General features: G+C 34.9%; 1 protein-coding gene across 1 annotated transcript; it reads left to right on the top strand.

The window, feature by feature from the left end:
• The first annotated feature begins 6,179 nt into the window (after positions 1-6,179).
• On the top strand, positions 6,180-14,936 carry LOC132553633 (twist-related protein-like). Its single transcript, XM_060217893.1, has 2 exons — positions 6,180-7,043; positions 14,396-14,936. The coding sequence occupies exon 1, from the start codon at positions 6,340-6,342 to the stop codon at positions 7,015-7,017; it is 678 nt and encodes a 225-aa protein (XP_060073876.1). The 5' UTR covers positions 6,180-6,339; the 3' UTR covers positions 7,018-7,043; positions 14,396-14,936.
• The last annotated feature ends 2,915 nt before the right edge of the window (positions 14,937-17,851 follow it).

Below are 17,851 nucleotides of genomic sequence, written 5' to 3'. Positions count from 1 at the left end.
AACACATTGTTTAAGACACGTGTTAGTTTTTATCAGGTCCAATGGAAGATTTAAACATGACTGAATACTTAAACCTAACCTTTACAGTTGTGTATGATGTTGAATTAGGATTCCGTAACATTCTTTGTTGCCATCTTTTGGTGAAAAGTTGTTAGGAATTGACTTTACAAGTTGCCATTAGTTGTGGCAAATCCTTTTTCGAGCCTTGGTAATGGAAACATAACACGAAAGATTTTAAAAACGAAATAAAAAAATGAAGCAAGGAAAATTAAGATTCCATTTGATAAATGATTATGTAATCATTTTATAATATACAAACAGTCATGACGTCTTTGTGGTTTGATATCAACACAGAATTGCATGGTGCAGTGTATAAAGAGTTTCAAGAATGGTGTGTTAATGTATGATGCGGTTTACTACGTCATCAATTTGGCACGAAGTGGGTTGAACAGAAGATTAATGCCATGTTCATGGTCTAGACAAAGGTAAGCGCTCCCTGTTGTATCGTCTTTTCTATATTCTATGATTACCATTCTATAGAAAGTTTGTTTAGATTTGTAATTCCCTTGAAGGCGTATTTGGTGTGTCCAGAATCTCATTACAGACAGCTTGACCTTCGGGTTAATACATACAAACAGACGTTTTCTCTGAAGAAGAATTTTATCGTGTACTCTATTATATATAATTTCTATTTATCATAATAGGGTATGTAACTGACCCCTGACCTATTCCCCTTCGTCTGTCTGGATACAGTACGTAATCATTTAAATGATATATACGTATATACGTTACGTATGTAACTGACCCCTGACCTATTAAAATTATATGGGTACATAGCAGACACTTGTTTTATCATTTAATTCATCACTTAACTAATAACTTAGGGTAAAGAACATATCCTTGTCATCTTCCTGTCTTAACTGCTTAAACTAATTACATATTGTTTCTGTTTTGTGACTTTATCATGGCTATCTTTTAACAACAGCGTGTGTCATTGGTCCGTACTCCACCCTTGGTCTCGAGTGAAATTGAGCTATCGTTTATCATGATGATGATGATGATGATGATGATTGATGATGATGCTCTAATGATGATGATGATGATGATGTTGATGATTGTTGTTCATGATGACGATGATGTGTAAATTATAATCTGTTATATAATTGGTATTTGTAACTTTTTGATTTCATTATAGTTAATGTTAAATTTACTCATGTAAATAATGACTGTGTCCATGATAATTCTGATTGTGTCCATGATAACACAGAATCTGTCCATGAAATACTATTGAATCTTTCTATGAAATATTGCTCAATCTGTCCTTGATAATACTGAATCTGTTTAAATTTTATTGCTGAATTTGTCCATGAAATAATACTTAATCTGTCCATAAAATACTACTAAATTTGCCCATGAAATGATACTGAAATATATGAGATTATGTTGAACTTTAATGTGTACTATCTACTCTCCCTGGTATGTCTGATTTAAATATTGTATGACCTCTTGTTACATGCGTATGTGTGTCAGAGAGTAATAAAAATCGTGAATCTTTATTGGGAAAAGTGTCAGTGCTTTAAATATGGTATTCTTGAAGTCAATAATTTTAAATCCATTCAAAGAGAAAGTTCAATATTTTTGATTGAAGGAAGAAACGATATACCATCGCCTTGTCCATATTGTTAAAGGAATGTTTTAAAAATCATTTTCCAGCTTTTTAAAGGAGGTACCAAACAGGGTATATATAACATCCAAAGCGATTTATCGCCTATCTCTAACTATAATCCGATCGTTTCTTTATTAGGTACATTTGTACTATGCCGTGTGTTTAAACAACAGCGCACGTGCACACTTGTCGGCTTGGCGTATTGTGTGAATTTATGTCTAATAAAATTGCTGAGGTTGGGCTTAAGAAAATATTCAATTTCGGAACACTTCACCTCCCTAACACTGCTCCTGCTGTGGTTTTACAAGATCCGTTATTGACATGGTGTAAGTTGTATTTCCGGTGTCACGTGTTCATTGACAAAGAGCGCCACCTGAGACTGCCTTTTACAAAAGACCCGGATGAGGTGTTTAGGAAACACCTTTCTTGTTTATATTTGGTTTTTTCTACTTAGTTTATTTATCAGCTGACAGGAATGATTGACAGATTTGTGTAAAACCTTTTACTGGATTAATGGACATTAACACTGTATATCAAACTGTACTCTTCGTGTAAGCATGGACCAGCCATATAATTGAAACAAGTATTTACCGTGCACTGAAGTGTATTTTGTACTATTAAAATAGAAGCATATTGCAAAGTATTTTCTGTGTGTAATATTTTTACTAATCACTTTTAAAGTATAATTTATGAACTTGACAGGCAATTTAAGTTATTGAAGTTTTCAAGTATAAGTCTTTTTACGTGTTATTTTTATTTGACAAAAACAGACATTAAGACACGACGAAAATAAAAATTATGCGACTTTCGGAACTCAGATGATTAAAACTTATTCAGTTAATTTAAATGAAATCGGAAACCCATAACAACTCCGGAAATAGTGTGTTCCTGTATGTGGGTATTATACATTTAAAATGCATTATCCATTTTTTTTTTCGTAGTAACTTTCTTCATACACGAATACGTCGGGTAGACGATAGGGCTTCAAGCAATACCAGCGTGTTACGGACTGTAAATTGGACCAGCATCGTGTAATTATCAACTATGTTTATCTATGGTTATGACGTAACCTGATTACACAGGAGAGAATAACCGATAAACTACGTTAGGCGATGTCTAAGCTACCGAGTCGGTACCGGACTGACAGTATCCGCATCAGTAATCAGCCGTATGGGTTGTAAATTATGACACGTGAGGTGTGAAATTAATCACGTCACTGGGGATTAACTGCTGTTTCTCTACCAGTGACGTCACGGGGGGCATTATCAGGTCCTAGATAAAACGACAATTAGCTTGTATCCGTTAAGAGTTGAAGTATAGATTTTTTATATTAAATTTATGTTAATAATTTTTTTTCTTTTTGTTTTCTTTAAAAATTATCAACTAGATTTCTGTTGCACCTGATAAACAGCACGCGCATTAAAAACTCATAAAACAGATAATTTAGTCAAGTCCACAGTGTGCAAAAACAGCGTGATGAATTGGTACTTATGTATACACATTTTCTAAAATTGTTAATTTCGGATACCAATCATAAGCAACTTCACCTATGATTCAATATTTTTCCTCTGGTTTTTAAATGAACAAAGTACATCCACCGTGACAGGCTTACAGAAGTTCAAAATAGCGTATTTAGGACTCTGTAACTTCCATCTCGACAAAACCAAATGAGTTTTCGAGATTTTCTGAATGAGAAAGCACGTGGAAAAGAGCGTGGGAAAGTGGATCTCGTGTGTTAGAGGCGGAAGTGAGCTCCACGACCGCGTGGAGTTAACGTCAGATTTCATGTTGTAAAGTGTCCCTTTCTCCGGCTGGTAAAACCAATCCCAGGGACCTTTGTTTTTACTAGAAGAGAATTTGTGTTTGGTTTAAAATAATGTTTGGTCTACTACTCTGTCACATGTACGAGTCTACAAAGGAGGATGTAAAGTTCCATATCCATTTTTTTTATATATCTCATCTTATTTTTGTTTTATTCAACATTCTTATCCATAAATAAGTAATTTTAATAATCTTCAGATTGATTGTGCTAACTTTATTTACAGATAATCTCTGTTAACCTTTAATATTTATAAAAACAAAATGCATGTACACCACTTTCTGTCAAAAAACTATAAAGAAATTATCTTTAAATAGATAGCATTTAAAAAGCTGAATGAATTTTCCAATTGACTTATGTCAGATTTGTGATAAGCCATTTTAATTTATTATTGCTAGTTCCTACATAAAAGTACAAGAGCAAGCCGGAAGTAGGTCGAGGACCACACAAACATACATGTTTCAATCCCAGAGAACACATTGAACTGATGAGTCTGACATTAATTAACCTTATGTTTATAATTCAGAGATCATTACACAGGGAAAAACATGGCCGGTGGTTTGAGTTTAGTACCTGTACTTATGCAAACTTTATTATAGTTAGTCATGCTTTAGTTTATGTTTCCCTGTTTTATGTCAAATATTCAGATAGAAAATGATACATATCCAACATTTTTTTTATTATACAAAAATACCATCTACATAGCACAGCGAAAAAAGACATATCATTTATTAATATGACTGAAAAAGCATTTTCCGTCTAAATCCATTGGAATATGACGCTTTGCACAACAGTTGAAACCGTTTTATCGTTAATTTTTTTGACGAATAACAAAAAAAAAAAAAAAAATGATAATAATCTCCCCCTTTTCAGTAATTCAGCAAGAACGTAGGCAAACATCGTCTAACAATAGGCTATGTACATCAAATATTTTTTGCACATCTTACAAATTGCAATCGTAAGGGTTCCGGGAAATGTCACCTCGACGAGAACAAAACCGTATTGTATTGTGTACAATGTAAAGCGTGATGTTGTATTTCATCTATTTATTTGTCAATACCAGATTTTGTTTACAACCCATTTCGGCGCGAGACAAAGTTGGCGATGTGACAGCCGCCATGTTGGCACATGGATGTTTGCACATTACACCTGGTTTTACGACATCTTGGTTCCCGGCAGGGGTGTAGGAAGGAGGTCGAGATGGGGGATTAACGGGGACGTGTTAATTATGTTGAGAGATATACGGTTGATAACGTGATCAGCGGATCAACCGACACACCCTCCCGCCAGGGGGTATTTGTTCTTGACACCTCCCATTTCCCCCCAACAACGGTCCATACTGGCACCATACTTCGCCCACCATAAGACCCCAGAGAAACCGTAATCCGTGTATAAGTTACATTAGGTGCAGTAATATTCTGTAATAAACGTACCAATTTTTCATGTTAGTTTGTCCTGGTAGAACGTGTATTTTGCTCATGCAACCAACTAACCTACTGCGATAAAAAAATTAAATATATATTTTTTTTCTATTTTTTTAGTCAAACAAATTCTCTAGTTCTAAATGTCACATACTCTTTTTATTAACAAAGGTCATTGCTTTTTCAAATTAGAAGAATATTATGTAATCAATCAATCGCTCGATCAATCAATCAATCAATCAATCAATCAATCAATCAATCAATCAATCAATTTATAATGCCTTACGATGCTTATATATATATATATCATAATGGGTTTAAACATTTCTTATGTCCTAATTAAACAGAAAGGTGATTTTCAGAAATTATGTACGTTATATCACGGACTCCGATGTACATATAACGTTTATCAAAATCGGGACACCGAACAAGGTTCTGTATTTTGTATACACCGTAGTAAAAATGAGCGTGTATGTTTTCAAAACCCATATAAAATGTCTTCACATCTGGAATACTTGACATTTTTTGTTTTTGCCCTTTAAAATATGTTTACAGTATTTCAGTAAATGTTTAACGCGGAAAATTTCAGCATGTGAATACGATTTTTTATGATCCCAGCTTTAGATATTATCTTTAACTAAAATTTGTTTTATTTACTTTGATAAATGTTTCCGATGGTTTGCTATGACACATATGTTGTCCGTGATTTGACAGAGATTAAACACGAACGAAGGACTTGATTTTTGCAGTTAGCAGTATATATCTACCGATAACGCGATGGACGATCAGGTCACGTCCCTATAAACCATGTGATTTGGCTGGTCCTACCTCCATCAGCACCCGAACATTTAGATATTTGGTTTATTCAATTTATTGTGTGATAAGAGACAAATTTAACGCTATACGTCAGAATTGTCTGTCAGGTAAAGTTTTTAATTTTTCTGACCGACCTGACATCCCTGACGAATAGATTTTATACCCATTTTCCACGTCTGTCATTACGTTTCCTTTACTCGGACCCTGAAAGATATCGCCGCGTCGCAGTGAAATTTGATCCGGCGAGAGCACGCGGGGTCCGCGAGATGATTTGATTGACAGCGCGAGAGTCGGTTTCACAGCTAATGGAGCCAAGTGACTCTACCCCAGTTTAATGCCCAGTGGAAAAGTGGGAGGGGACAAGCGCCCCTATCGATGTAAACAAACATAATTCTCCTTTCTCACAAGAGTTTGTTATAAATACCCTGCTGTCACCCCGACTAGAGCACATACGTACATCGCCATTGAACCACGCGTGCACGTGTATAGTGCTCATTTTCATACAAATATTCATAACCCTAAATAACAGGAGTTCCATTAGCCTGGGAGTAGAGACTTGTTCAATTAGTGTATTGAGTGCGGCACAACTTGGGATCGGTGTATACCAAGATTTCCACATGGTTCTTACAGATCTCAGTATGTTTGGTCAACATCAGCTTCAGGGGATACGCTGTTCTGAGCAACCGTCCCCTCCTTTGGACTACTCTGGCCATCAGGCACATGACGTCATTGCTAACATTAAACAAGAGTGCCAGGAAAATTATTCAAAATCTCGTAAAAACAAAAGGAAACGATCAGAAGACAGTCATAATGTGAGTGTGGATGTGCGCAAACCATTCGAACTTTACAACGATTTGGAATCCATGTCGTCATCGTCGTTGTCATCGTCAGCATCTCTTTCTCCGGGATCAGACTGTTCGACGGATATTCATTGTAGTAAAAAGGCGAGAAAATCGACGTCGTCTAAATCTTCACCACAAAGTGTAGCTGACATTCAAACTCAACGAGTGATGGCGAATGTTAGAGAGCGACAGAGAACACAGTCACTTAACGAGGGGTTCTCTAGTCTGAGAAAAATCATACCCACGTTACCTTCGGACAAATTAAGTAAGATTCAGACTCTGAAACTCGCTACTCGTTACATTGACTTCCTGTACCAGGTTTTGAGAACAGACGACGCAAGTGACAACTCAAACAAGATGGCGGCGTCGTGTAATTACGTCACCGACGACCGCCTTAGTTACGCGTTCTCTGCATGGCGGATGGAGGGAGCCTGGTCCATGCCAACACACTGACCCGAACTTCATGGAACCTTTCTGTGGTAATTACAATTTTTTTTACCTCAATATGTTTCCCAATCCATGTCGATGTTGTCCTAAACCCCTCTTATTCTTAATACCCAATCAACACCCTTTTTTTATTTTGAGAACTCGGGCGGGTGAAATCGGCACAAAATAGGAATCACACATAACCGACATTTTGTCGCTACACATGTATATCAAACAAACTCTCTTAAAAACATTTTCTTTGTCTCAGCTAGCCATTTCTGAAGCTTTTGTTCTTTCGACGTGCGGTATCTCCAAATAATGCCTTTTCGGCACCAGACTAAGAACACAAATACGTTGAGCGCGAAATCTTTTTGTTTCATCTTTAGTTGACGTCTTCAAAATTAGACTTTAAAGAGCACGTGAGTTGCGTATCCCGGTTAGTAACATACACGGCTTGGAATGTAAACCTTTCACAACTAAGTCGGATAGTAATCTCTTGAGTTGTTCACGACATCGGGACTCCATCGATATCGATGGCAGAATCTCTAACATAGCAATAAAACCCATGTAACACAAACGTTATATAAAACAAGCGTAACACTATGCTACAGCCGACACACATGTAAGATAACGCACGTGTGATAGATACTAAACCGTGTTAATTTTAAGAAAGTAACAAAACAAGTTAAAATGTTTTAAATCGCCCAAACAAACGAGAGAAAATGCATTTGCAATGTATGCATGGGGTCTCTCTTTACACACCCGATCCTGCTGTATCTGTAACAGACTGTGTAGTATATAACAGGAAAATTAACAAAAATTATACAGCCGCGCAATGTACTTGCACCAAAACTTTGGTAGGAACGTAAAAAACGTATAAACACACACGTGAATCAGTCTATAATATATACATAAAGTTAGAACAATGCATTGCAAACATCTCTCCAGCGAGGAGTCATAATAAAACGTAACAATATCTCATAGAGCCGAGCCCCTTTGGACAAAGTCCTAATTTTACATTAACTAATTACCAAAGAGGTTAGTGACTCTGAGAAGGGTAAGGAGTGCTCACGTGACCGAATTTCGCGTGCAGTGATATTACAAGTAAAATTCTATTGTTAGTAACAGTTAACAATAAACGTCATTATGATTTCAAGTTTTACACTCATTTGACTCGGGATGGAAGATGGAGCTTTCATTTGGTTTATGTTGTTAAACGTCGGATCAACAGCTAGGATATGTACATCAATTAGGAAGATTCATTTGAACTAAGTAATATATCTATAAATACTTAAACCTATGGGCCCAGTAGATAACATTAGCTGCGGAGTTGTCTGAAATTGTTTACATCATGACACTTAGGTAACTTTACTAGGGAAAATTTATATGCGGAAACATCTAATTCTTCTGTTGACAATGTGGTAATATTGATATTGTGGTAATACTGACAATGTTGTAATAGTGGCATTGTTGTAATGTTGACAATGTGGTAATACTGACATTATGGTAATGTTGACATTGTGGTTATGTTGACAATGTGGTAATACTGACATTGTGGTAATGTTGACATTGTGGTTATGTTGACAATGTGGTAATGTTGACAATGTGGTAATACTGACAATGTGGTTATACAGATATTGTGGTAATGTTGATATTATGGTAATGTTGACATTGTAGTAATGTTGACAATGTGGTAATACTGACAATGTGGTAATACTGACAATGTGGTAATGTTGACATTACTACTGATTGTAACATAGCTGGTATTGTGATAATTTGGTGACGAAGACATATTTAAGATGTGCACAATGTTAAATTTGTATACGTGTGTAGGGACTATGCACCACTGAATAACACGATATACCACAAACCCAGGAATAACCTGCCGAGTACTGGAATAATGTACTATTGTCGAACTATATAATACAGAATTTGACAGACAGACCCCTGTCAGATCATCACAATTCGTCGACATGAGCTTAATCATGATAATTATTTTTAGTATATCACATCATATTCGTTTCAACGCTTGGGTATTTGTACTGTAGATGTCCAGCATGCAGAACATACCTACGATCACGATCACACGTCAGAATCTTACCTCTCTAATTGGTTAATATTGATGTAGAGAAGAAGACTAATATTCACGTGACTGCAGTGGCAGAAATAGAATACCCTAGCACAACAGCACATGTATTACCAAATATTTGGACGTCTGTCTTGTCCGAACCAATCGACTATGTACAAAATAAGCCCAGTCATCTTGATTCCTCATCGATCGTGCGGAATTCTTATCAACTAGAAATAATATTAATGATAAAAACACAACGAAATACAAAAACATATTATCACTTTACACAACAATTAAATAAAAAACATATTAAAACAAGAAATTTCCATTTGATTGTGAAATTGAACGTGAAATTACATGTTACAAATAAGATTCCTGAAGTTGACAATGCGGTACAGAAACGACCTAATTCTGCAGCGATATGCTGTTCCAGATAGACACCATTCCTCCTATGTAATAAACTACTAATGAGCCCATTCGATACCGTTATGTAATTTTGTATCATATTATACAACCCTCGGCGCAATTGTTGGTTATTATTATTCTTTGAAACCAGTACGAATGATATTTGATCTGCAAGTCTTTACAAAGAAATGCCAAACACTCAAAACAATAGTGGTAACTACCAAAATTTCTTGATATGTTTGTTTTAGAAATGACGTGACATCATATCAACATCCATCACACTTTTATCGATGTTAGGATAAGATTAAAACGTAATCATCACACGAAAAATGAATAGTAGTCATCGTTAGATGAAGAAAATGTTCAGATGAATTAACGTAACAATACTCAAAACGTGTATATCATTTATGAAGCAACTAGTAAGAAAGTTGTGATATAGTTATATACAAAACCAATTATAAAGCACTGCCGAGCACACTGATGAAAACGCACACACAAATGTTGAGTCCTATACATCAACGACTTTTTCATTGTCTGTTGGTTGTCTTGTGTTTGACCTCGGCTGTTTTTGTATTCTATTCACATTGACGACAGTTTTACTGAACAAAGAGCAAATTGGCTACTGGTTCTTTTTGGTATGACTTACTAGCTGTTTGTCCCGTAAATATGCCTTATCTAGCGGTTCGCTGGCAGCGTGCTGGAGAGAGTGGTGCTGATGAATTGAATCATGCTTTCTGGCCGATCTGTGAACGTGTGAATCCTGTAAAGAGAAAGATCCTTAGAATATGATTGATGTTGGAGTCACCTCCTTTTAAAATCAGTAAACAGGGCATATTTTGATCCGCAGTAGCGAACGTTTATCTTTTGAAGAAAGTAACACATTTCGTATAAACCTTGAAGTAATCGCTATCTGTTAGGACTTTCAGAGTTGGTACCGTAACAAAGATACTATAATGAGGAATACGAGGGTGGCATCTTACTATGACAACATAATAGAAACGATGTGAATTCTATTGCAAACAAATCAGTTTTCATTTATTCGAAAGTAAAGCCGATGTTATTAATAATCTATTGCTTTTTACTGAAAATTTTAGTTTTGTAAAAGTTTTCGCATTATTTCTCAAGATTTTATCTCGAAGTTTTTGAAACTCAGTTAACTGTTTATATTGAGACTTTTCACCTTACTCTTATTTAGAAACTGATTTGCCACTAAAACAAAAAGAGCCATGTCAAATATAAATATGGTGGCAAAATTAACCATTTTTAGAATGAATATGTATCTTAAAAATTTGTAAATTTAAAGGCTAATGTTACAAATGTGCATATTATAGAGGTAAATATTCCTATGTCATGTCAGCTTGATTAACTCCAGTGTTTTTATCAGTCGGGTTATTTCTCAAATGAAATTCATATAAATGTTCTCTCATTTCAATTTTAAAGGACGAAATCTATCAAACAATTAGTAGTTCAGACTAACTTCAGCAGCACATCTGTCTTAAGTTTGATACGAAAGATATCGTCTATGTTAAAGCATGTCCTAGAAAATTTAAAGAGACATCAATCGTTTAAACATGGATCACGTGATCTGGACATCTATTTACATCTATGAATTCTGATGTGTTTATTCAACTTAAAAAGAAATAAAGAACTTAACAAAGAAAACAAAGTCGTGAAGTATTCCGACTGATAAAGAACACGATTTAGTTAAAACGCAAAAAGCGATGCACTTTGAAATGACAAACATAAGAGTGTTATATATCGGAGCATTTGTCATGACTGTTAAATTAGTCTTGTGTAAGTGATTCTGACGTCAGCCCGGAACACCTGTTTCTCGCTATCAGCTGTTTCCTACTACAGAACTACTCAATCATGAAAGATATGCTCAGTTTTCAGGATGACAAAGAAATATGTCTTACTACAAGTCTATTTTTACTAGCTCCGGTTATGAGTGGATTATTAAAGTTCTACCTGTAAATAGAGTGTCTCAGAAAATAAAAAAACATCTTTATAATGAGTTCCTCTACACATATACCAGTATGTGTGTTATGAGTATGTTGTTCATTTTCATTATTTCAAAATAACTTTCATTCACAAAAAATATATGATATTACATCTTACATTAAAATGTTTTAAGATCAAGCTATAACAGCATTGACACGCGGATACACTTGTGTTTATATTTAAGCTTAAATCGTCATTAATCGCCGATACAAAATAATCTATGTCGTATGAAAATAATACTTATATGTCTTCACACAAGAATTTGATAGTAAATCATATCAAAATAACCTTATACATATTATCTTAAATGTAGTATTTTATGATTTTAAAGATTAAACTGTTGATAAAAATATCAAAAATATCAAATTTCAATACGAATGTAAAAATAGATAAATGATGCATACCGTGGGTTTTTTTTTATTTAGAAGCTTCACTGTTGGCAGGGACCATAAGTATTGATTATCAATCGACGTTATAAAATTTAGCATTGATACATTAACATAAACGTTTGTGTACTGGCATATTTAAGACGTGGCACACACAATTCCCAAGAATCTACTGGCAGAGTTTACAAAACACAAACCAATGAATATCACTTTTCAATAAAATATCAATGAAAGTCACAGAAAATAGAGAATAATGAACTAAATTGCATCATACAAAGCTTTTAGAAATAAACTTTTCCTATTTGAGAAAGGATTATGGTAGTTAGATGTCGCGCATATCCTTTCTACTTTCGTTATTGTTCGAGAAAATAGATTAGTTCGGTAAGTGTTCTGTGTCACCGCATGAGACGGACAAGACGTAGTGTTGACATTAATGTAGTGCTATGACTATGAACAACCGTGGAAAGCTATACACTAAATCAAGATAAAGCGCGGGAAGGTTTTACACAAAACTTCTGATCGTCTGCCACGTTCGCTTATCTTGATGCCATGCTTGTCATCGGCAAAATTAAGGATTGGAACAATCTTTAAGACGTTCGCACTCAAACCTGGAACAACAAGTATACAATCTATTTACTGACAAGAATCAATGTCACGTCAGCTCTAATGACGTGTTTGTTCTCTTCTTTTGATGACGTAACAAAATAATGAAAAAAACCGCAGAAAATGTAAAATGACAAATAAAACATAAGAATGTTTCTTCATATGCGTCTGTTTTCATATCAAATGCTAATTCATATATACGTGGTATACTTGTTCTGCGAGACTGTAAATGACATGCACGTCGACTGTGTCTGAGTCAGTAACGGGTCATTCCACTCATCTGTCGCCCTAGCATGTCTTTATGATGAACGTTAATCATTAGATATATATATATACAACCTATCAATGTACAAGTGGGCAAAAACCTGTAGAAGAAACAACTGCAGCGTCGTGTTTGATCGAAACATTCTCGGCAAGTTCTTTTTAGGATTATAGACGCATGCACTCATTCTGGGGTCTCTGTCGAAGACTTGTGTACATAGTTGTGCAACTGTACGTGTATATAAAAGACATTCTCGTAAATGTATGACACCTTTGGCACGGAACGCAGATCAAAATAAGCCACTTTATATCAATAACCGTTTTCCATACGATCGGTTGACCCAGGAGTGTTGAGGTGAAGAGTATCCGCGTCTTGCGTCAACATTTCAGGAATCATAGTGTGTTTGATGTTGAGACCATCAGTCTACAACAAAAGGCCTCCAGTTACTCTGGTCCCTATCTTGTCCCTACAAACAGACAGGGCCCTCATTGGCTCCTCCAGCTGTTTAACCCATCAAACACGTCGATTTGTTTGTTCTTAGAATTTATGGACATTTGAAAGAACATCTCCGCTTTTTGTCTACAGGAACGCCATTAATATGAAATGTTGAGCTTCTAAGCTACAAGTGATGAACTATTGGGTAAACCCATTAATTAATAACTTCCGTAACCGGCCTCTGACGGTATATCCAAGTGCTCGGAGATATTTTTGTAAGAGTTTTCTTTAAATCGACACAAATAACATATTAAACGTTAAAAGGACTTCCCTGCGAGCCAAACGAAAGTACCGACTCAATTCTCTACATAATTCGCGGGACAGCTGAGGGGTTGGGAGCATGATATCCCTACTCTAGGCATCAGCTGCAGTACAGGTGTTTACGGCGAAATGAATTAGTTTGACATCAATGGTGCCTCTGAAAAATTCTCGAGATTTTAAAGAGGTTCTGTGATGATTCACAAGCTTTTGAAATGGAAGGTGGAATGAGGTTTCTTACCAAATTGTACGAACTTTAGGTCTTACTGTGATAATTAAATACCTTTGGTAATAACATAAGACGTTCGTCGACGTTAGGGATTATGCTTCTTTCTTCATAGTTCCCTCTCTTCTGTACAGCCCGGAATGTTCATGTAATCGCCCGGTCTTTTGAATTTTTGTATTTTCATCTTCATAACAATCTTCAGCTAATATTCTTTAAGGCGGATGGTAATACTGTAGCAACGGATATATATCAGTATATCCTAGCCATGTCATATATTACATCAATATAATATTAATGTTTTATGTAATGGTGTATATTTTATTATGGCCCCACCTGTGGTTTATTTTTGACAAATCACATTTTGGAAGCATCTTCATTAAGTCTTAAAATTCCATGTATTTCAATTGTATCATTTTTCAGACGTATTCTAGTGAAATGAATTATAAAAAAGTGACGATAGTTTACTTAAGATTTTTTTTAACTTTAAGCATTAACATCTTGTTTGAAGCATCTTAGAATGGTATCGCTGATCTTTGCCACTGTAAATGTTATTGGAAGATTTTTGTCTTTGATGAATGGCGGCCTAGTTTTATTACACACTGTACTTTCACATTTGATTAACGAAAGGAAACTTTGATTCGATTGTACATTTTGTTTAACAGAGGATTAAAGTCAACGCTTCGCCTGTTTCTTTTCAGATTCACATACGCACGGCGCCCTTGTCATGTTTCTCAGCAGTTGGTGCAAGATGGCGACCGGAAGGAATACAGCGCCCTCTGTGATGACATTCACCAGATGTCGGAAGCACAAGATGGACAATTCGCTGTAAACGACAACCATTCCATAAACTTTATCAGGGTTAACGACTCACCTTAGCAGCGAATTGAACTAGTCACTTTGTGTGTGCTGCCTTGACCTCTGATCAGGGACCTTGAACTTTGGTCACTGTATGTTTTAGATTGATGTACAAGTGATCAGTAGAAGGCAATCAATGGTTCTGTTTATGAAAACGTGGATGAAATATGGACACAATTAGGTGGCAACATCAAGAAAATCAAAAGATGTGATTGGTCAATATTTGACATTTTATCCAATTATCCCTAAAGTGTACTTAATGAATTTGTGTTTATTTTTTCAGGATATTTTGGTACGTACATTTGACCTGTTCAATTATGACCTATGTTTTGTCTTAAAAAGAGGTTTTAAAAGCGAATTTATTAAAATATGTCATGAAAGAAATGAGTATTGAGTTATTAAAAACCCGAAGTTCCGAAATAGGCACAGAATGATGTAAGATATTTGCACCAACCAAGATATTAGATTGTTTCCAACTTAAATACCATATCCCACGATCTACTCTACATTATATATATTGTTCGTTTCACTGGTATGACTGTTATTTACAATTAAATTCATATACTTAATAAATTACTTCTCGCTTCCGTCGACATATCAGATCAAAATTATATCAGAGTTTATTAGTAATAAATGTCGATATTTATCTTTCCATTTCTCTAAATTGTACTGACGCTGATGAATGTGATTTCAAACAAACAATATACAGAAGATGGAAGATCTGTATCATTCCGTTAGGAGGAGAACCGAAATAAAAATCGACATTTGATAAATGAAGACATCGTCATTAAATCTGTATTAAAAAGGCGATTCGTCATATTTCTGATAGAACACAAAACGTTTACAATTTAAAATTTGAAATACCAGACTCCATAGTGTAAAATCTGTGACTGCATGATATTTGGGCTTAAAGAGATATAGGTGAAGTTAATAAATATGGAGTGTAGGGTGTCAGAACTACATGGTATACTGTATATAGGTATTCAGCGAAGTATTTAGGGATATACTTGGGTATTAGATATTGTTTGATAAGAAGTATTTGGATTTAAATGGCGTCATGACAAGGATATGTTCATATACTAGGTATTATTGTAGATCAATGTTGTTTCTTCGATAAGAATGCCGACAAAATAAATAGAACTTTGCATTACAGAAAACCATTCATTTCAACACGTATGCTTATTAACATAGTCTGTGGTTAAATAGCATACTAACAAAAGAAACCATCCACAACAGTTCTATGAATTTTATACGACTGATACCAGTATAAGATATTTTTATTTTCAACCTGTAAACCTTGTCATATTCATATTATTATTTTCTGTTGATTTGTAAATGTATGGAGAAACAAAAACGCAGATATTTTACGTATTTGTGCAAACCCCATAGTATAAATATTTAAAATATCACTTGAAATGAAATGGGAGAATATAGATGTATAAAAAGCTAACTAGCCATTATTAAAATTGGACCAGTGTTTCGTCCCCTGTTAGGGAACATGGTGGGGCTAGGATGTGATAAGCAGACCCTCAATCAGTCACGATCTCCTCTCGGGGTTTAATGAATTTGAGGGGCCAATGGCAGTCAATCATATTTGACACAAATTATTTCAGCAGCAAGGGGCACCTTGAGGGCAAATGTAGTATATAAGTTATTTTAAATGAAAGTTCAGTTTGTTATAGCTAATTTTTGTAAGCAACATACCATTAACTAAATTAATTTAATTCTTGTTAGATATCTTACGAAAGATTTTTTTTTACCAATTTACCTGAGTAAGCTTGCAACTTCTTTCACGATTTAAATCCGCAACACTATTTTATTTTTACCGTTAAAGCAAATTTAACTTTTTTTCAATAGCTATTATACATTGCCTCTCAACGTCACATGATTTTAAAGTCTACCAGCTTCATATCTCCATACCCGATGAAGTTCTGACTCGATGGAGGAAACATTTACAGGGTTTTGTTTTTTTATAAGGATTTTCCCTCAACAGTTCCCCACATCTTTGGTCAAATGTGAAAACGACATTTCCAGACAAGTATGTTTTTATGACTATTTTCCTTCTGTCCATCCATTATAAGCAAGTGTAACCGTTTTTCCAGAGACAAGTATTTCAAAAATTGTCCTATTATAAATTATGGTCATACACTTATTATACAGAAATACTCAGAAAATAAACGAAATTCAGTGAAGCAAAAACGTCGTCACGGTCTGCGGCTTAAGAATTTTGTTTTGATTGTCAGGTAGAGTAGTTATATATCTAAATGTAAACAAACTCTGAAACTTTTACAGATAATTATAGCCTCGCTAAAATTGTTAGAATAAAGTCATTTCTAAATATGACATAGACGAGTTTTAATTTTATATTTATTAAAGCATACGGATTACTATATAAAGTAATTTTGAGCATTGCCACGTTACTAGTTCAATGATCGGGATATGTTTTCTCTTGTTTATATAATAGCAAAATCATAAAAAAAACTTGGGCTTGATAAGTTTGGTCTCCTTCGTGTGACTGATTCAAAGTTCGATTATATTTTCAGTAGTAATCTATGACAAAAATAGGGGCTTGTACCTCGTCTAGCCAGTCGGACTTATGTTACTTTTGACCATCACCACATATTGTACAATTGACTCACTAGTGAACAGACAAAACCGACGACGAATATGTTAATTAACATAAGTGACAAAGCAAGATGATCATGACATTAACTCGTATAATGTAAAAGCTGAAATCCAATAATAGTTCTGAAACATGATTAACCAGTATCATTATGTCAATGACGAGGATAAAACCCTATCTCAAAAAATTGTTTGCCTTATAAGGAAAAATCACAGAAACTCTTACCAAATAAGGAAGTTGGTGCTATTAACCTCAGACATATTTTACACCAGAAATATGTTCAAGTTTGCCTTCCTGCATACTTTCTAAGCAGAATTACCCCTGTAATTTCCTACAGTTACTCCAACCCTTTTGCATCTTAACTTTTCAACTGCAAAACAACGCTGTAACATCTGAATGCAGATGACCTAAGAGCTAGCCCTCCGTAAGCTTGTCCTTGTTCTACCTCTACTTATAACTATGGCCCAAATTAGCACATAGCAACTGGTGACTTCAGCATTATTAAAAAAGGTTAAGCTACGTAAAAGAGGTATGTGAAGGATACAGTCATATCCTGAATGATGTTTTTACTCGATGATCTTATTCCTTGTGTACTGAGTTACAATTATCGTTAGTTATAACTGTTCGGCGGGTTAGTTATGTTACATACACCAAACAGATATTTGTTCATTTTAAA

This window comes from Ylistrum balloti, unplaced genomic scaffold (assembly GCF_031769215.1).
Source record: "Ylistrum balloti isolate Yb309-2 unplaced genomic scaffold, AGI_CSIRO_Ybal_v1 Utg370342, whole genome shotgun sequence".
NCBI classification, from domain to species: Eukaryota; Metazoa; Mollusca; class Bivalvia; order Pectinida; family Pectinidae; genus Ylistrum; species Ylistrum balloti.
This window is presented reverse-complemented; position numbering and strand designations above follow the sequence as displayed.